This window comes from Etheostoma spectabile, unplaced genomic scaffold (genome assembly GCF_008692095.1).
Source record: "Etheostoma spectabile isolate EspeVRDwgs_2016 unplaced genomic scaffold, UIUC_Espe_1.0 scaffold00569390, whole genome shotgun sequence".
Lineage (NCBI taxonomy): Eukaryota > Metazoa > Chordata > Actinopteri > Perciformes > Percidae > Etheostoma > Etheostoma spectabile.
The window spans coordinates 72,500-94,729 of record NW_022605103.1 but is presented as its reverse complement, the minus strand read 5'-3'; the positions used below and the strand labels follow the sequence as shown (position 1 = coordinate 94,729).

Below are 22,230 nucleotides of genomic sequence, written 5' to 3'. Positions count from 1 at the left end.
TACAGCTGTTCTGATATTCCAGACCAGTCTGAAGCCTGTTGGCCTCACATTTCCTCAGTGTCCCATATCAAAACCAACAACAATATACAAGTGCATGAACAGGAATTAATTACAAATGATTACAATTATACAGTACCAATGCAATAATGAATGTGTAGAACATGAACATATGAATTAGGAAACTTCTGCTCGTTTTCAGCCCGAAAGTGGATCAGCTGCTGTGTCCTTCTGTGTGATACAGGGTGGGATATGTAAAGCACGTAGCAATGTATCATAGACCGTTAATATTAATATATATATTAATATATATATATATATATATATATATATATATATTTATACACACACACACACATTCTATGCGATGCATACAGTCCATTCAAGGCAGAGAAATGCGGGACTGTTGTGCAAATAAACGTTAGCATTAGCAATTAGCGTTAGCATTGCAAGCTAGCGATTTTTAAAAAGTTTCAGTTAGGAACATGGTTGCGAGTATATATGTACAGGACTGCATAGACCACAAAACAAGACTGTTGTAACTTTTAAATAAATTATTTAAGCCGAAAGTACTTACATTTATGTGTCTCTCTGGTCGATGCGGCAGCCATTGTTGCTTGTGTGTTTCTAGGGCTATACAGCCCTCGGTCTATCCCCTACCCCTAACAATTGGCACACCACTAGGTCCCGCGTGAACGCGCAAAAACAAGGGGAAGGGATAAGACAGAGAAATGAGATTCAGCCTTAGACTTAGACTTCTCTTTATTGATCCTTGTGGGATGACTGCCGCAAGGAAATTGAAAATTCCAGCAGCAGTTTTAGCAAGAATAAAAATAAAAATAAAAAATAGATAAAAAAGACAGGATAAAGACAACAAAATAACAGTAATAATAATAACAATAAGAGTTGGTCTGATTAAAAAAACAGCTTCAATTGTAGTAACGCGCCACATTGTTTGGCAGTAACGGCGTTATTAACGCCGTTATTTATAACGCAGTTGTGCACTGCATTTAAATTTGTCGAAAACTTTCTAAAAAAAACTGTTTCTGGAACTATGCTGAAATTACATTAATATTTTGAAAATACACACACCTTACTATGATATCACATAGTTTGACGAGTCTAGCATTAGCGTTACGTTAATGTTAGATTCCCTGTTTGGTAAGTCATAGATAAAGACTTGCTGTCACAGACAGCAGCGGCTCCTACTCTGGCCAGGAGCAGAACTTTGTCTCTTTTCTGTGGCTGGGTTGCAGGTTGCAGGGTGGGGGTCTGGTCTATCCAACTAGTGGACAAGAAAATTCAACGCAGAAAAATCGTAGACCTTTATTAACCTTTTTGGTTTAAAACGTATCCCTCTACATTTTAACACTTCTCTATAAGTCAAGTTTTGACTTTGGTAAATGCTGATTTAAGGTTAGTAACTGTGGCTGGCATACGCTCCTTCAAGCTGGGCTTCTTGCACTAAAGCTAGTTCCTACTGTCTATTGCTAATAAGCTAGTTAACATGCTAATTATGCTTACATATGATGTTAAATAAAATAAATAGTTAATAAATAAATAAAATTAGAATTTCACTCACCAGAAAAACTGGAGCACCGACTTTTTGGAGGGTCTCTTAGTACAATAAAACACATAGCAACACATTTTTTGTCAGATATCTGGATGAAAAATTCTCTGAAAGGCAAAAACATGTCAAGTGCAGACTTGAATTAGCTTAGCTGAAGTCACGTAAATGCCTAGCAGAGCTGCAGCCTAGTGGCTATAGCCTCCTGTGACTACAGCCACCTGTCACTCAAAGTGTCAGACCCGGCTGGCAGAATAACCCAAACGCAGACAAGGAGAAGTTCAATGAGAGTTTATTGATACTAATCCGTGCACCAGATGACCAACCAAGGTGAAACAGAGGGAAATGCTGTGACGGCAGGTGAGTGAAGACAATCCGGGGGTGAAGAGTGTTGACGGTCCGTAGCAGGATAACTGGAGGTGAAGACAGAGAGACAGACGTTACCAAACACGAAGACAGACACGGAGCAAAACGACGACAGGCAAAAGTCAGATGAGACACCAAACACATACTGAGAAGACTAACGATCCGACAGGGACTGGATGTCAGGTCACGGTATAAGAGCCGTTGGTGATGATGATGAGACACAGGTGGGTGCTGGTGATTAGGCTGAGCAGGAACAGGTGTTGGTGATTAGGCTGAGCAGGAACAGGTGATGAGTGAAGGAGGCCACACCTCCCCAGGTTGCATGGCAACAGGAACCATGATGCACAGACCGAGACAACAAACATACAGACAGACAACAGGATCAGAGCGGGGGATGCCTGACAGTACCCCCCCCTCCGACGACCGCCTCCAGGCGGACCACCCGGAGCACTGGGCTGGCGATGGTAAAAGTCCCGTAGCAGACCATCATCCAGAATCTGGCGACAAGGTATCCAGCTCCGCTCCTCCGGTCCGTACCCCTCCCAATCCACCAGGTACTGAAACCGACGACCCCGCCGACGGGAGTCCATGATGCGATTGACGGTGTAAACGGGACCCCCATCAATCACACGCGGAGGTGGAGGACGAGTGGAGGGGGCAACAGGGGCTAAGCAGAACAGGTTTCAGCCGAGAAACATGGAAAGCAGGATGTACCTTGAGTGAGCGAGGCAGTGTCAACCTGACCACCGCAGGATTAATCAGGCGCTCCACAGTGAACGGCCCAATGAACCGGGGTGACAACTTCCGGGATTCAGTCCGCAGGGGCAAGTCTCGAGTTGACAGCCACACCCGGTCCCCAACAGAGTACCGTGGGCCGGAACGCGGTGGCGATTGGCCTGGGTTTGGTATTGACCAGAAACCCTCAGCAACGCAGTCCGTGCACGGTGCCAAGTCCTGTGGCAGCGGCGGATATGAGCCTGAACAGACGGCACCGCCAGATCCTTCTCCTGAGACGGAAACAAAGGGGGTTGGTAACCATATACGCATTGAAAAGGAGACATACCAGAAGCAGATGTAGGGAGCGTGTTGTGAGCATATTCCACCCAAGAAAGCTGAGATGCCCAGGAGCTGTGGTTCGCGGACACCAGGCAACGCAGTGTGGTCTCCATCTTCTGGTTAGCCCTTTCAGCTTGGCCATTGGTTTGAGGATGAAACCCAGATGACAGGCTGGCGGTGGCGCCGATGGCAGAGCAAAATGCCTTCCATACCGCCGAAGTGAATTGGGGACCACGGTCCGAGACAATGTCGCAAGGCAGACCATGAACACGGAAAACCTCCCTCACCAGAATCATGGCAGTCTCCTTGGCAGATGGAAGTTTAGGCAGAGGCAGGTAATGGGTGAATTTACTGAATCTGTCAACAACAGTGAGAATCACGGTGTTACCTTCAGAAGGAGGCAACCCGGTAACAAAGTCCAGCGCCAGGGCGACGAGGAATGGGCAGTGGCCGCAGAAGACCCGCAGCAGGCCGATTGGATCCCTTGTTCTGAGCACAAACAGGACATGCAGAAACAAAAACACGAGTATCCTCACTCATGGCAGGCCACCAGAAACGCCGCCGAAACATGGCCATAGTGCGCGCCACGCCAGGATGACATGAGGTCTTGGCAGAATGTGCCCATAGGAGTACATTAGAGCGGACAGTCTCAGGGACGAAAAGTCGCCCCGGAGGTCCGTTACCTGGGTCTGGTTGGTTGTGCAGAGTGGCCAATACTTCCTCCTCAACCCTCCAAAGGACAGCACCGATGACCTTGTCCCGAGGCAAGATGACTTCACGCTCCACTTCCTTCTCCTCCAGCACGGAATACATGCAAGACAAGGCATCAGGCTTGCCATTCCGAGAACCGGGCCTGAAAGTGAGGGAAAAGTTAAAACGTCCAAAGAACAGTGCCCATCGGGCCTGCCGGGGATTGAGTCGTCTGGCCGACCTGACATATTCCAGGTTCTTGTGGTCGGTCCAGACCACAAATGGTTGAGAGGCACCCTCCAACCAATGTCGCCACTCCTCCAATGCGAGCTTCACGGCCAGTAACTCGCGATTTCCCACGTCGTAGTTTCTCTCCGCAGGGGACAGACGACGAGACAGAAAGGCGCAGGGATGGAGCTTCCCGTCCTCAGCCGAACGTTGGGACAGGATAGCACCAACCCCGACGTCCGAAGCATCCACCTCGACCACGAACTGCCGGGACACGTCCGGTTGAGTGAGAATCGGAGCCGAGGTGAAACGACACTTCAACTCCAGAAAGGTGTCCTCAGCAGCAGTACTCCAGCAGAAATCCTTAAGACTTGAGGTCAAGGCGGTCAGGGGGGCGGCCACCCGACTGTAATCCCGTATGAAACGTCGGTAGAAGTTAGAAAATCCGAGGAAACGTTGAAGCTGCTTCCTGGTCTCCGGCGTAGCCACTCCAACACTCCACGTACCTTCTCCGGATCCATCTGGACTTGACCCTCAGACACGATGTACCCGAGGAAGGAGGTGGTGCGAGCGTTGAAGGCACATTTCTCCGCCTTAACAAAGAGTCGATTCTCCAACAGTCTCTGGAGCACCTGGAGAACATGTTGTTTGTGCTCCAAAACGTCCTTGGAATAGATAAGGATATCGTCCAGGTAGACAAACACAAACTGCCCCACCATGTCCCTGAGGACATCGTTGATAAGGCACTGAAACACAGCAGGCGCGTTAGTTAGTCCAAACGGCATGACCAGGTATTCAAAGTGACCCATAGGAGTGTTGAATGCAGTCAGCCACTCATCACCCTCCCTGATCCGTACCAGATGATACGCGTTCCGAAGGTCAAGCTTAGTAAAAATCACAGAGCCTTGCAGAGAATCAAAAGCAGAATCCATTAAGGGCAGAGGATACTTATTTTTAACGGTTATGTCATTAAGCCCACGATAGTCAATGCAGGGTCTCAGAGATCCATCCTTCTTACCCACAAAGAAGAATCCGGCTCCCAGAGGCGAGGAAGATGGACGGATTATTCCAACATCCAAGGAGTCCTTAATGTAGGTTTCCATAGCCTCCCATTCTGGTCTCGAGATGTTGTACAGCCGTCCCTTCGGGTAAGAGATGTTCTTCAGCAGTTCAATGGCCATATCATAAGGTCGGTGTGGAGGTAAGGATAATGCTCGTTCCTTACTGAAGACATCTCCCATGACATGATATTCCTGTGGTACTTGTGATAGATCAGGCGGCTCAGGCTGCAACCTCTGGGGAGAAACAGACTGAGAAACAGCAGATTTCAGACAATTAGCGTGACACCACGTGCTCCAACTAACTATCTTGCTATTACCCCAGTCAATAGCGGGATTATGCTTTATCAGCCACAGAAAACCCAGGACTAAAGGTATGAGAGGAGAAGGCATAACGTAGAAGGGGATCTCCTCCGAGTGATTACCAGATAGTAACATCTGAACAGGTTCGGTCCTGGCAGTGATGCGGTTAATAAGTCTTCCATCCAAAGTGGTTGCTTCCATGACTTTGGGTAATGCTACCTTAGAAAGTCCCAGCTGATCCACTAGTCCGGAATCCATAAAACAATCATCAGCTCCAGAGTCAATAAGCGCCTGTACCTCAATAGGTTGTCCTTTAAAAATCAACGTGGCGTGAAAATGTGCTCAAAGTTGAGGGTGGGGTGAACTAGAAGTGTGACTCGCCAGAATACTCCCCACATCTAGCAAGCCCGGTAGTTTCCCGACCGTTGAGGACAGGATGCCAGGTAATGGTTGGGTTGTCCGCAGTACAGACAGCTACCAGACTCCTTTCTCCGACGCCGCTCCTGCTCAGACAACCGCTGACGACCCATCTGCATGGGTTCGGACTCCGGAAACCCCTCCTCTCTCCTTGAGGCACGGACAACAGGAACCTCGGAGCTAACTGCCCCTTCATGATCTCTTCTCCGACGAGGTGTGGGTGACAGATTGGGCATCCTCTGTCTCCTCTCTCTCCCTCGCTCCAGACGACGATTATCCACCCGAACAGATAAAGAAATTAAGTCCTCCAACCCTGCCGATTCAGGGTAAGAAATCAGTTCATCCTTCATCTGCTCACACAGTCCCTTGTAGTAAGCCGCCTCCAGCGATTCATCATTCCAGCGGCTCTCCACTGCCAGCGTACGGAACTCAACGACGTACTCCGCGACACTGCGCGCTCCCTGTTGCAGCGAAGAGAGGCGTCTCGCGGCATCCTTGCCACGAACCGGCAGGTCAAATAATGTCCTTAATGCAGCCGTAAAGTCCAAATAAGAAAATGCCATCCCTTTGCCGTTCTCCCACACAGCTGTAGCCCATTCCAAAGCCTTGCCTCCTAATAATCCCGTCACAAACGCTATCTTAGCTCGGTCGGTAGCGTAGGATCGGGGCTGTTGCTCAAACACGAGTCCACATTGCATTAAAAATGAACGACACTTCCCAAAACTGCCTTCATATCTCTCCGGTGTGGGGACCCATGGCTCACGAACAGAGTCAATAGCAGGTCTTACCGTAACCGGCTCCGGTAGAGACACGGGTGCAGGCAAAGCGGACAAACTGGCGAGCTGGTTCTGGAGACCAGAAATGTTTGTAGTCAGTGACTGGAGCGTGTTCATGATCTCCTGGAGCGCGGCGCCGTGTTGTCCCAACAAAGTGCCCTGGTGTGAAACTGCCAGCTTCACCTCCAAGTCTGCTGGGTTCATAGTATGGTCGGATCGTTCTGTCAGACCCGGCTGGCAGAATAACCCAAACGCAGACAAGGAGAAGTTCAATGAGAGTTTATTGATACTAATACGTGCACCAGATGACCAACCAAGGTGAAACAGAGGGAAATGCTGTGACGGCAGGTGAGTGAAGACAATCCGGGGGTGAAGAGTGTTGACGGTCCGTAGCAGGATAACTGGAGGTGAAGACAGAGAGACAGACGTTACCAAATACGAAGACAGACACGGAGCAAAACGACGACAGGCAAAAGTCAGATGAGACACCAAACACATACTGAGAAGACTAACGATCCGACAGGGACTGGATGTCAGGTCACGGTATAAGAGCCGTTGGTGATGATGATGAGACACAGGTGGGTGCTGGTGATTAGGCTGAGCAGGAACAGGTGATGGTGATTAGGCTGAGCAGGAACAGGTGATGAGTGAAGGAGGCCACACCTCCCCAGGTTGCATGGCAACAGGAACCATGATGCACAGACCAAGACAACAAACATACAGACAGACAACAGGATCAGAGCGGGGGATGCCTGACACAAAGTGGCCAGTGCCCTTGATTATGTTGATCTTTAAGCCTGAATATAATTTGAACTGGATGAGTTGCTTCAGAATGGTTGAAAACTGGAAGCATTACCTATTTAGCATTAGCGATGTTGGCAATCTACCGGACCCATCTTGAAACACAGATCAAGGAGTCTAAAGCACGCGCAAGTCAGAGGGTTGCCCCGTGGCGCAATGAAAGTGAGAGCTGGCGTGCGCTGGCTAAGGTAGAATCCCAGTCCTTTGGGGATGGGCGCACCACCGGTCTATCTCGCCATTACTGTTGGGGAGGTGGAGCTTGAGCAAATGCAATAGGACCCAAAAGATAATGAAGTATGCCTGGGCAGGGCAAAGCCAGAGGAAACTCTGGTGGAGGCCTGTAGCGGTCGTGATGTGTTAATCCGTAATCCAGTCACACAGACCTCTGTAGAGTTATCTCGAGACACTTTAGTGATAGAGTAGGTCTAGAACACACTCAATAATTTACAAGGACCAAGCAGTTCTAGTAGTTTCCTCCAGAGCAAACAACAGAGCGACAGTGGCAAGGAAAAACTTCCTTTTAGGCAAAAACTTCGGACAGACCCAGGCTCTTGGTAGGCTGTGTCTGACGACCGGTTGGGGTTCAAATGAAGAGTGGCAATAACAGTCACAAAAAATAGTAGTTTGTAGTAATTCTTTGTAGTAGTTCATGACATAGCAGGGCACTGTGCGGCATTACAAGGCACAGCAAGACGTAGCAGGGCACAGCAGATTATAGCAGGATGTAACAGGGCATCGCAGAACATGTACCGGGACTATGGCGACAGCTGCTACCATGATTTTGATGCTGGGGAAAAAAAGAACATAAGGACTCCGGGGAATGACTCCCCAGAGCTAAGTTAGTAACAAGCATTTCTGGGACATGGATGCACACAAAATGGAAAGATAGAAAGATAGAAAGATAGAGGAGAGAGGAGCTCAGTGTGTCAAAGGAAGTCCCCCAGCTGTCTAAAACTATTACAGCATAACTAAGAGAGACAGCGTAAAGAGAGGAGCCTGGTCGGGCTAGAACTCTCCCCAACCGGATCGAGCTGTATGCCCTGCTTCCCTCTAGTTTCATTATATTATTGATTACACGATAGATCTGACAACTATGACAAGAAGCAGGTGGGCCGGGTTAGGCGGACGCTGCGACTCCTCACTCCCTAACAATATTCAATTTGATTTTATTTATATAGTGCTAAATCACAACAACAGTTATCTCTTTGCGCTTTTCATAGATTAGCAGGTCTAGGCCATACTCTGTGTTGTTATAGAGAGGGAGGAAGAGAGAGGTGCTCAGTGCATCATGGGAAATCCCCCAGCGGTCTAGGCCTAAAGCGGCGTAACTAAGGGATGGTTCAGGACTCTCCTGAGCCAGCCCTAACTATAAGCTTTATCAAAGAGGAAAGTTTTAAGCCTACTCTTAAATGTGTAGATGGTGTCTGCCTCCTGAACCCAAACTGGAACCTGGTTCCACAGGAGAAGAGCCTGATAGCTAAACGCTCTGGCTCCCATTGAACTTTTATAGACTGTAGGAACCACAAGTAATCCTGTATTCTGGGAGCGCAGTGCTCTCGTGGGGTAGTAAAGTACTATAAGCTCTTTAAGATAAGATGGTGCCTGACCATGAAGAGCTTTGTAGGTGAGAAGAAGGATTTTAAATTCTATTCTGGATCTTGTAGGAAGCCAATGCAGAGAAGCTAAAACAGGAGAGATGTGATCTCTTTTCCTGGTTCCTGTCAGAACACGTGCTGCAGAATTCTGGATCAGCTGAAGAGTCTTTTTGGACTTTTTCGAGCAGCCTGTTAATAGAGAATTGCAGTAATCCAGCCTAGAAGTAACAAATGCATCCTACTTTTTCTGAATCATTTTTAGACAGGATATTCCTGATTTTTGCAATATGACATAGGTGAAAAAAGGCGATCCTTGAAATTTGCTTTATGTGGGAATTAAAGGACATGTCCTGATCAAAGATAACTCCAAGATTCCTCACAGTGGTGCTGGAGGCCAGGGTGATGCCATCCAGAGGAACTATCTCTTTGGATAATGCGTCACGGAGGTGCTTGAGCCCCAGAGCAATAACGTCAGTTTTATCTGAGTCTAACATTTGAAATTTACAGGTCATCCAGGTTTTAATATCCTGAAGGCACATTTAAAGTTTAGCTAACTGATTAGTTTTATCCGGCTTGATTGATAGATATAATTGAGTATCATCTGCATAACAATGAAAGTTTATGGAGTGTTTCCTGATAATATGGCCTAAAGGAAGTATATATAAAGTGAACAGGATTGGACCGAGCACAGATCCTTGTGGGACTCCATGACTAACTTTGGCGTGCACTGAGGATTCATCGTTAACATGAACAAACTGAGATTGATCTGATAAATAAGACTTAAACCAGCTTAGAGCAGTTCCTTTAATGCCAATTAAATGTTCCAATCTCTGTAATAAGATATGATGGTCAATGGTATCAAATGCAGCACTAAGATCTAATAACACCAGTACAGAGAAAAGTCCTTTGTCAGACCCAATTATGTCATTAGTGTCTGCACAGAGACAGCACTTGTGAAAATTATGATGAACTCCTGACTGAAAATCCTCAAATAAGCTGTTGCTATGCAGAAAGTCACACAGCTGTTTTGCTACTGCTTTCTCAAGAATCTTAGAGAGAAATGGAAGGTTGGCTATAGGTCTATAGTTAGCGAAAACATCTGGCTAAAGGTTGGGCTTTTTCAGAAGAGGTTTAATTACAGCTACTTAAAGTACTGTGGTACATAGTCATTTAATAAAAACAGATTGGTTATATGTAGTAGAGAAGTGTTGACTAAGGGCAAAACTTCTTTAAGTAGCCTACTCGGGATGGGGTCTACGAGGCAGGTTGATGGTTTAGATGAAGACATAATTGAATTAAATTGATAAAGATAGAGTGAAGCAAAGAACTCCAAACATAAATCTGGTTTTACAGCTGTTTCTAAGGTTCCTGAGTTTAGAGATAAGTCAGTGCCAGTTAAAGGCAGGTCTTGGTGAATTTTGCTTCTAATAGTTATAATTTTATTATTGAAGGATCTCATAAAGTCGTTACTACTAAGAACTATAAGAATACTTGGCTCAATAGAGCTATGACCATCCGTCAGCCTGGCTACATTGCTGAAAAGAAACCTGGGGTTGTTCCTATTTTCCTCTATTAATGACAAATAGTACGCTGCTCTGGCATTACAGAGGGCCTTCCTATAAGTTTTAAGACTATCTTGCCAGATTAAACGAGAATTTTCCAGTTTGGTGGAATGCCAAATCTTCTCAAGTTTTTGCGATATTTGCTTTAATTTGCGAGTTTCAGTGTTATACCATGGAGCCGTCTTGGTTGTGTTATCTTTTTTTTTAGCTGCAACTCCACTTTCTTGGCCTGTGCCTCGAGGAATGTGAGTGTTAATATATTTGGGAAGGTAGGATTCATTTAGACTAACATATCCATCACCCAGCCAATTAAATAATTTTGATGGTTGGGGGGCAGACACCGTCACCATGGGGTTTTGTCTAGGTAACTCCTGGAATGGAGGAGCAGAGAAGTGTTTTAGACTGCGACTCTGCGTAGGGTTTTGACTATGTAACTCCTGAAATGGAGGAGCAGAGAAGTGTGTTAGACTGCGACTCTGCATAGGGTTTTGGGTGGGTAACTGCTGAAATAGAAGGGCAGAGAAGTGTGTTAGACTGGGACTCTGCCTCCTGGTCCCAACTCTGGATTGTCAGGGATAGGTCCACTAAAAAACTTGTCAAGATTTCTAGAAATGACAGCTGCTCCATCCCAAGTGGGATGAATGCAGTCTCTCCGAATCAGACCAGGTCTTCCCCAGAAAGACTGCCAGTGATCTACAAAGCCCACATCCTTATCTGGACCACACCTCGATAGCCAGCGGCAAAATGATGACATGCAGCTATACATGTCGTCACTGGTTAGATTTGGCAGGGGTCCAGAGAAAACTACGCCAGCAGTTTCAAATAAGACTCAATGTCGCCCGCTCTGGCCCCCGGGATGCACTTAACTACGGCCGCTGGCTTTGCTAACTTCACGTTTCTCAAAATGGAGTTGTCGATAATCAGAGTTGGTTTCTCAGCGGGTGTGTCGCTGGGTGGGGAAAATCTGTTAGAAACGTGATGGTGTGGTGACGTGGTGGTCCGTGGGCTTTGAAAGCTTACAACTATTTCTGCTTCGAACAGTCACCCAGCCATGCTTTCCTGGCTGCTCAGGAGTTGTCGGGGGACGGCTACCAGAGGCTAACTCAGGCTCAGGCCGGCCCGCACCAACTACAGGGGGGTGGTTAGCTACGGTAACTAACGACTGATCTATCATGGTGAGGATCTGGACTTCTAACTCACTAAGCCTCGCCTCCATGTCTATGAATAAACTACACTTGTTACACATATCCTTACCGCTAAAGGAGGCAGAGGAGTAACTAAACATCTCACACACCGAGCAAGAGAATATAGGAGAGGGAGACGACATGGCTAACTGCTAAGCTAAAGTCGCTAACAGCTAAGCTAAAGTCGCTAACAGCTGAGCTAAAGTACAGTAGCGTTAGATACCAAGCGTTCAAAACTGTTATTTAACAAAAGTTGCTGAAAGATGTAAAGAACTGTGAGTGCTTAGACAGAACTACTATAAGAATAAGTGTTTAGCGGAGAATTAGCCGCTGTCATGACAAATATAACAAATTGAACTGGTATTTAGCGAGCAGCTAAACAAACAAGCACCGGAAACGGAAATGAGTCAGGTACGCTTACCGCAGTACATCAGCACGTCACCTTGTCCAGGTCACCTTGCAGCCATAACCCCGCAAAAGGCCAAAATAGGCAATTTGGCTCTTTTTCTCTTTATTCTTCTCCTCCTCCTCAGCACTTGCTCATTCATGTTAAGGCTGCCATTACACAAACATTTCCAAATAAAAGCAAAAATGCTTACTTCCTCCATAACCTCCATGTCTTTAGTGCAACACCGCGCTTCGTCTGATGTCATTGTTATTGTTCTTGTGTGCATGCGGATCAGTTTGAAACTGCAAACAGTTCACACTTGAATCTTATATAGACCACATTTTAAAAGGTAATGTTAACAGCCAAACAATAAGATTTGCGGTGTGAACGTAGCCTACATATGACAAGTGTTTTGTTTGCATTATGTACAGTAAAGCCCCTTTTTTGTCTCCCTTTTCTTCTCCAGGTTATGGTAACATTGCCCCAAGCACTGAGGGAGGAAAAATCTTCTGCATTCTGTATGCAATATTTGGAATTCCGTTGTTTGGATTCCTCCTGGCAGGCGTCGGTGACCAGCTTGGTACCATATTTGTCAAAAGCATCGCTAATGTGGAGAAAATGTTCCGGGTGGGTCACAATGTAACTCTTATCATCTGTCAGTCATCTGTGTGGAAATAATATGGTTATACAATTGACATTTTTAATATTGACCCATAGTTTTAAATAAGGACAGTAACAGACTATAGGAAAAGACTCCCAGTAATAAAATGAGCCACATTAAGCACATTGTTGAAAGGCAACATAATGAGTTTCCGAAGAAAGGGCTTAAAGAAAACAATAGTATTGGCTAACAAATCAAAGACTGAATTACAAACAAACTAAAGCACAGGCCAACACCCTGCCCTTTGTTTACACACTGGCGCAGCACAGCCTGCTGCCAGCATACAAAGGCCAACGGGGAAGCCAAAATTGTGGGTTTTACTCCTTCCCTTGTCCAAGGAGCTGAGTAGAGGTGTACTCATTCAGCAATCAGACAACCTGGAAAAGCGAGGGAGGAGGCGCGCACACACACACACACACACACACACACACACACACACACACACACACACACACACACACACACACACACACACACACACACACACACACACACCCCTACCTATCAGGCCTTTCCAAACTAGCCTTCAACATTAGACTGTCTTACATTTGGAAAAAATGGAAAAAGCTAAACCCTTCACAAAACAAATAACCTAAATAACCTAAAAAGGGAGAATTTTAAAGTTGTGCAAACTAACATTTTTGGCTTAATATCAGTGGTTGATATTGGTGGCGAGATTCCACAAAATTGCATAGGAAAGGGATGTCAAAGGGACTTTAAATTACTATGTATGCATAATTTACCCACCAAACTGTCGTAATTCAACTATGACAAGGTAAACTCCATTTTGCATTATATCATCTCTTTAAATTATCTGTCCTCTAAATCTAAAATGTGTACCTCAATTAAGTGTCTGCTGAGTCTTGACCTCAGGCGTGAGACGCTGATGCGTTTATGTAACGTTGTATGTATGTTCGTTTCCGCAATAAACATGTTTGTACATTCCTCACTGCATTGGACATTAGGGCTGCGTTAAAATTTTTTATTTATGTCTATTTCCATTTCAATGATCCAACATTGATTCATAAAATTCAAAATCAATCTCTGTACCATATGAAACTAGAAAAACTAAGGAATTCATTGGTTGCCAATGTCATGCTAGCTTGTCGGGAAGGGGTTTTAAAAAACGTTACAAAGACTTGGCAAGGGAAAAACTGGCATGGCCATTTTAAAAGAGGTCTCTTGACCTCCTCAACTCAAAACTCAAGAGACCTGAATAAAATGTCACTCAATACGCACTGGCTGTAGAGGCAATATTCTTTAAACTTTTTAAACGGCCACAGGGTCAATGTGTGTATTTTCACTGACTTGCGGAACGGCTATGTTCTGGCTCCGTCGAGCCGCAGGCGTCCGGAGCAGATACGCAGTGCTTCTATTTTTGCCAGATGCTGGAAGGCTCTGCAGTACAGCACTGGGCAGATTGTGGGGGACAGGAAGTTGAGCACAGAAACAAATATCTGGTTAATTTTCAAAATAAAATAAACAATGCTCACGGCTAATTATATTTCCCTGTACGACATCTTGCAAACGTCATAATGGGCAGAGACAGGCCTGAAATCAACAGGTCACAGGTTTTCAGACACCAGTTCACCCTGTTTCTGGAAGTAGTACAAAATCACCAAATGATTTATGCCCCGTCACATCTTTCTCACGAGGACAACCTTAAAAAGGATATGGCATGAACAGTAGCAGGAGTGATGGGTGTGGATGGTAAGTAATTTTGTCCAAGAAATGCAAATAGAAAGCAAATTGTTTATTCATGTACTTTTAATGAGGAATTCTCTAGCTATACATGTTGAAAACCCATTAAAAACCTTTAATTAAACAGCCATTGTTGGGATGTTGTGTTGGGCGGCTGTGGCTCAGTGGTAGAGCGGTTGCCTGCCAATCGGAAGGTTGGTGGTTCGATCCCCGCCCCTGCAGTCATTGTCAAAGTGTCCTTGGGCAAGACATTGAACCCCGAGTTGCCCCCGGTGCTGCGCATCGGAGTGTGAGTGTGTATGAATGTATATCTGATGAGCAGGTGGCACCTTGTACGGCAGCCCCTGCCACAGTGTATGAATGTGTGTGAATGGTGAATGTATCCTGTAGATGTAAAAGCGCTTTGAGCAGTTGTTAAGACTGGAAAAGCGCTATATAAATACAGCACATTTACATTTACATTCAATTTGCATTAAGAACTTTATTAACAGGTATTAGGCTATGTATTGAAGTAAGTTAAATTTGAGTATATATATATATATATATATATATATATATATATATATATATATATTCACACTGATGCTGGCCTCTGATCAGGATACACACTGGGGTGGGGCAGCACCACCCACACAAACTTTTAACCTTATCACCTAATGCTGTAAAAGGCCAAATACTAGAGAGTATCATCAGGACATGTAGCAAGATTGCAGGCATCAACTTCCCCACTCTCTCCCACATCTACTCCAACAGAGTGGCAAAGTAGGCCCAACCAATTGCAGCTGACCCTAGCCATCCCTTGTCCTGCCAATTTAAGCTACTTCCCTCAGGCCGCGGGTGCTCCATGCCCAGATGCAAATAGATAGACTTAGGAACTTTTATTTCGACTTCCATTTCCATTTTAAACAATTTGCCAGACCTGTTTTAAATGTATTTTATTCACTATTGTGTTTTGTTATAGATATTGCAACACATTTATACATGTTGCTGTATGTCTTGTTTTTATGTCTGTCTGCTGGCTGTACAAACAATTGTGCCTCCGGGACAATAAAGTAACCTTGACCTTGGTGCCGTTACTCTTTTCTGGAGTCTGCTGGCTGTTTAAGGTTGCCCAGAAACGCTCCTACTCAATGGAATTTCACATCACGCATAGTGAGCACTTTGGCAAACAATTATGATGGCCTCCTGCAGACATTTGAGAACATCATTGCGGATACAACAATGGATGATGATACCCTGGATTGTGCCAATGGCTTTGTGAGGAAACTAGAGGATTTTGAGTTTGTGTTCATGTGGTACACATATAAACAAATCTTCTCTGAGACTGATGTGGTCTTTGATATTGTCCAGCAGAGGGCGATGGATGTTCTTTACTGCAAGAAAAGAATTGAGTCTCTTCTTGCATTTGTCAAAGAGAAGAGGTCAGAGGGGGTTTTCCAAGCTGTTTTTGCCAAAGCAGCAGATCTCACATCAGACACACGAGATGAGCCCATGAGAAACCGCCGTCTGACCCAAGTGCAGAATCCCCAACAGTGCTACAGAAATCTGTACATGGCCATCCTTGACAACATCTTGGAGCAGATTTCTCGACAAGTTTTTTTTAATTTGGAAATTATGCTCTTCTTAGAATTAGTCAATCCAGGGAAATGTGATGACCTGAGACAAGTATTTCTAGAGGAGGCCTTCCAAAGTGTCCTGAAAGGTAATGGACATCACTTTGATTCAGGAAGACCGAGGTCTGAACTTCAAGTCCTGTATTCAGATCAGGACTTGTGGGGTAACAGCGGAAAGCTGTTTGAATACTTGGTGTTTGTTAAAGACATGGAGTTGGACAGTGCAAATGCCTTAGCTTTACAAACTGTTCTCATGAGTGGGAACAATTGGAGCTACATCTGCAGGTGTAGAAAGGAGCTTCTCCTGTTTAAAGCGGCACAAGTCCTACAACAGTAACAAAATGGGCCAAGGCTGTTTAAGCAGCCTAGCTCTGCTGGCCATTGAGAGGACACTGGTCAAGTCACTGGAAAAGAGGCCTAGTTGGTATGACAGGGTCACAGAGCATTTTCTTGAGATAGGGCAGAACTTGCATTTAAATAAACAGACAGATTTTATGATGTAGACCGAAAATGAGCTTCCCCTCTTTCAAAGATCAGCCGCTGCCACTGGTTCTGTAGCAGATCTGTAGTTGGTGTTTTGTCTGGTTAATTCAGGGCCAATGATTGAGAGAAGCTCATCCATATTCTGTACAGTCATCCTAATGTACTGGTGATGGTGTTGACTGTCCAAACGCAGTTCAGCCACAAGATGGTAAATTCTCCTTGCTGAGGCCTGTGCTGGTTCAGTGGATGGACCCAGTACTGGCTCCTTCTCCTTCTTCCCCTCCTCTGCAGTAAAGTAAAAATTGCATTTGTTCTCCTCTTACCAATGGGCACTGAAATTCACAGAATAATTTTTGTGAATTACTATAGTATTACGTTCTTAAATAAGAAACAAAACCAAAAAATTGTCACTCATAAGTAAAATGTAAACCACAGCAACTTTGTTTTATATATTTTTTCCATTTCCAAAAACAACAACAACTACATCCTGTTATATTGCGCGATGACACGTGAATCACGCTGGTCCTTGTGACTTCAACTGTCAGTCATGGCCGCAGCCGTTCTGCAACAAATATAGCCACACAGCGCTCCTCTTCCTCTCTGACATTCTTCTGCTCTGTCTCTATGCGGCTGGTGTGTGTGATGTTGGACGCCACAAAGCCTGGCTGAGCCAGAGCCTTGATGCCTGGAGTAGCTATTTCACCTGACGGAACATAGCAACAATATTTGGATCAATCCACCCATTATTAGTGTCTTTAGGGTGGACCTGCATGAATTACATGTATTAATTCACCATTAATGAATTACATGTGAGTCTGATTATCTTAGAGCGCTTAGAGCACCGTTAACAAACCAAAATATAAAAGTAGCAGCTTCCCCCATTGTACATATAAAAGGAAACAAACCTGGTTTATTGCCCCTTGTTGATTATTCTCTATTAAACTTTTAGATCAAGTTTACCCTCCTGACTCAAGTCAAGACAGGCAAGTCCCAAGTCAAAACTAATAATTCCCAAGTCAAATACAAAGTTTTTAACGTTGTTTTGATTCTTAAACAAATCATAACGCAATATTCACCAAATGTAAACAAGAGAGTAATAAATACATTTTTCACAAATCATAATTTTTTTTATGTGTATTTTTTAAAACAAGTTCTACTGAACTTAATAACAATGACACAGCGCTTACATACTTTCATAATGTTTTACGTCTAAACCTATGGACTAAACAAATGAAAAGATAATGATAAATGAAAAATGTGGATGTGCATGTGTGAGAGAGAGAATAATAGTTATGCATTAAACAACAAACAAAGGCATACATAGCTTTTTATATATCAAACAAGGTTTTCCTTTTTCTGTTACTTAGGGCTACCCCTTGATTTTGCTGCTGTAATGTCAGCAGATTACAGTGTGTAGCCATTTACCTTAAAATCAGATTTGTCATATTTCGGGTAAACATCAAAGTACAAGTAAGGGAACCCACAACACTGGGCCGGTATGGCGCCTCTACTGATGAAATGATTTAGCCTTGACCTAACGCAGTTAATTCCTCAATGTTGATATGTTGATGGAGGCCCGCCACTGTAAAATTTCTGCCGCCATAGTATAGGGTAGACGCACAACAGGGGTTCCGCTATGTACACTGTGCACCGCCGCTCCTTCAGCTGTTTATGAAAAGTAATAAATTCATAATTACACAACTCTGCACAGCCATTTAATGCTCTACGTTCAGTAGAAAACTGAACAAGCAAACTGTCATCTGCTCTCTCTCTCCCCGAGCAACTGGAACATCATCACTCGCAAAGTCATGGCAACCAAGTATACAACAGGGGCAGTACTACTTGTCACTCAATCTAAGGCAAAGTGACAAACAGCATCGAAAGCCACAGAGAGCGAGGACAAACAACAGAGACAGGTGAAGCCAGAAGAAAAACTGACAGGGCAAACTAAACGAAAAAAGGAATAACAAAACAAATACTCACAGCCAGCCCCAACCATCACAGTACGGCCCCACTGATGTGTGCTGTCACCATAAATACTAATATGTTTTGTCATTTATTTCTTTAACTAATCAAATGACCACAGAAAACAGTTCAAAGTCCCTTCTACTCTTGTTCTATTTATATGGGTGCCACCAAGGAGTCCAAAGAATGAGAACAAGACTATCAAAAAAACTAGACTAACACTTTGCTAATACTTTGTATGTGTGTGTGTGTGTGTGTGTGTGTGTGTGTTTGTGTCTGTCTTTCTCTCCCAGAATAAACACAACCAGATCAGTCAGACTAAAATCCGTGTGGCCTCCACCCTCCTCTTCATCCTGGCTGGCTGCATTTTATTTGTCACCATCCCAGCTGTGATCTTCAAACACATTGAAGGCTGGACTGCTCTGGAGTCAACATATTTTGTTGTCATCACTCTGACAACAGTTGGAATAGGTGACTATGTTGCAGGTGAGAGCTTATCATTTATAGTCAAAATACAAATTAATGCAAATGTATTGTTGATTGGATTTGTTTCTTGCAATTATTAATCACAGTTAAGTACAGTTGAACACATGTAAAAAGACTTAAACATTTGATTACAGTTCTTTTTGATTATAATATAGGCTTTGTTTTTATATATATTATAAATTATAGCAAAGGCACACAAGACTTAACACCTGAAAACCTTTCTCTTAGTGTTAAAGGGTAATCTCGTTTTTTCCACATGGCCCCTTTTTTCCTATGCATTGGTGTTTAAGTGACTAATGTGAACAAAAATATTTGAAATTGTTGTTATTGCTGTAACCAGCAGCCATGAATCAGGCTGCAATCAATGTTCTGAAAACCTACATTTTTGAGAAAAATATGAGGTTTCTAATAAGCTCTTGGCTCATAAATTTGGATAAACTTGTCCATGTCAAGTGATTTAGCTCTTCTAGTCTCAATGTTAAGGACATCCAAGTTGCTCAGTCTGACATCTGTTATAGTTGTGCGTAATTGCTTCCTGATCAGTTTAAGAACCAAAAAGTTGTACTCCTTACTGGCTGGGCTATGGCTATCTTGGCTGCTTTCCATTCCCCACCCCAGACTTCATACCTTCAGAGCAGAGCCTTCAGTATTGCAGCCCGTTCCTCTGGAACACCCTCCCTGCAGATATCCTATCCATATACTACATCCCTTTAATTAAAAATTTATGAGCTTTTTGAGGGGTTTAACATACTCAAAAACTTACCAAAATTGGCGGTTGCATCAAGTCTGGTGAAAATGTATGTATTTTAAGGTTTTCAGGCATAGGTAAAGAACTGGCTTACTGCGCCCCTACAAAGTTAAAAAAAAATTCAGCCCCTGCAGTACATTTAACGTAGACTAACGAAACTTACATGGCACATATATGTAGCATGTCAAGACGTACAGAAAAGCTCATTGGAGCCAAATCCTAAACCCTAAACTCAACTCTGCCATTTTTAATTGAAAGTTCGAAATTAATGTGATTTTGGCCATTTCCACATGTCGTACTCTAACAAACGCCAACTAGAGATTTCATCTGATCAACTTCAAATTTGGTCCACGTGTTAGATCCTGGTTTACCCTTTTCAGGAGGTACTGGACCAGCTCTCCGTCTTAAAGGGTCCGATCGTCTAGGCCTATTACCCTATTAGGTGGTGTCTAAAAGATTTGTCTAACTTCTAACTGTCTTCTTCCTAATGCCTACCCTGCTTACTCTGAAACGGCACCTGACTGAATAGCCCTAGAGCCAGATACCACCCCGGCCATGCCTGTTAACGACAAAGCTCTTCTTATAGATGAGGGTACTTGGTATGGTTGCTAGGAATTGTGTTTAGTGGCCAGAAAAAATAGGCCCCAAGGATGAGTTTATTTCAGTGGCTAGAGCAACCTATAAGAACCTTTAAAGATATTAAACACACTTTACCTAATGAATTACAACCTTACAAAAGAAATAAATTCAGGGTCTACTACTTGTACTTTAAATGCAGTAATTATATACTTTATTGCAAAAGTGAGCAAGGGCAAGCATACAACTTTAATGATTAAAATCAACATGATTAGCTTAAAATGATCAAATACCTAAAACTAATTATATGGTACTGATTAAAACTTAATAAATAATAAAAATAGTTAAAATTCATAACCTGATTAAAATTATTAAACTCAATTCTATCAATTAAATAATTAAAATATAACCTAATTTAAACTATACTGATCAAAACTATATAATTGATTAAAACGATTGAAGGGTAAAACCTGTTTGCAATAGTTGAGCTTGGATTAATTTGGAAATCTTTTTTTTGGGAGAAGGGAGGAGAGTTAGTTGCCCCGTCCGATGAGACTTAGAATCCCTCTTCTGCCTAGCCTTATGATCCTTTTGAATTTTTAAACTTTATACAAAGCATTCAAAATGTCTGTATAATCCTCAGCTCTTGCGGCAGTTGAACAGGAGAGAAACTCCAGAGTCCAATGATTCTTCCGTTGGTTTGGTCATTGTGGCTTCTGTCTCGTAAATCCACTGAAGAAAATTTCTTAGAGTTTTCTTTAGCTGTGTCACATAATCATCTGAAAATTACCTATGATTTCCTTAGTTACTCACAATGTGTTATTCAGCTTAGAAAATAGCTTACAGTCCCAGTGCACAAAATCTTTTCATCATAGGGCATGGCGGCCAGTTTGTGCGTTTTGCCACAGAAACAGGAAGTGGGTTTAACTTGAGTGTACATTGTCCAATTGGGTCAAAACCTTTCAGGATTCATAAGTGTCCAACCCTGAGGACATATTTTTTAGGGCTTTTCCCTTTATTATAGTGACAGTGGATAGACATGAAAGGGGGAGAGAGATGGGATGTGTATATGACACACAGCAAAAGGCCGCAGGTCGGATTCAAACCCACGCCGCTGCAAGCCTGAGCCGACATGGGGCGAATGTTCTTACTGGGTGAGCTAGCGGCCATCCCATAAAGGCTGATATTTACTAACAGTCATAGCGCCCTCTAGTGGCAAGAGGAAATAGGCCTAAAGGTCAAGGTGCTATAATTTAACAAACTCCTCCTAGAGATTTATCAGAAAGACTTCAAATTTGGTCTGTCATCTAAAGACCTTAACAATGAAAAGCTATTAATTCAATTTTCAATTCAGTTCAATTGTATTTATAGTATCAATTCCTAACAAGATTTATCTCAGGACAACTCTTGTTATTAAAAGCAAAACTTTTTGTCCAACTTTTTTGTTCAACGATAAGTAACCAGTAACCCAGACGCGTGCAGAGGCGCGAGGGCCCGAGCAATGAAATGCAAGAAACCTAGCGCCCTCTAACGTGCACCCTGAATTCAACAAAAGTAATAAGTTAATATACTAACTTTTGAGGGAACATGCGTATCATCTGGAATTCTATTAAGGTATTTTTAGAAACAATAAAAAAATTAAAATTTACGATATGTCAATTTATGTGCATAATTTCTTATTTTACTAAAACTTGTTTGAGGACCGTAGGATCCACAAAGACTTGGTGCATAAACACCTGTGAGCTTTGCGAGACTGTACAGCGATTTGGCCCATACCTGTAAGCGGGCTCCATAGCGCCCCTAATGCGTGGAAGGCCTTAACTTTGACATAGTTACTGCAATCTTCACCAGATTTGATAAGCATATTGCTCTAATCATTGCGGACATATTTCCCATTTACCTGCATTAGCTCCGCCCAACCGGAAGACTGCCATCTTGACTTTATGCATTTTCATGTGTTTTACATTCTTTCAAACTCCTAGACTCCTATCTTTTTGAATCTTTTCAGG

The 22,230-nt window shown here is 43.6% G+C and overlaps 1 protein-coding gene across 1 annotated transcript in view; it reads left to right on the top strand.

The window, feature by feature from the left end:
• LOC116684901 (potassium channel subfamily K member 10) overlaps nucleotides 1-22,230 on the top strand; it is a 146,638-nt gene that overhangs the window by 90,522 nt on the left and 33,886 nt on the right. The window contains exons 4-5 of the mRNA XM_032510284.1: nucleotides 12,455-12,615; nucleotides 18,705-18,897. Coding sequence (XP_032366175.1) covers nucleotides 12,455-12,615; nucleotides 18,705-18,897 — 354 coding nt within the window. The remainder of the gene's footprint in view (nucleotides 1-12,454; nucleotides 12,616-18,704; nucleotides 18,898-22,230) is intronic.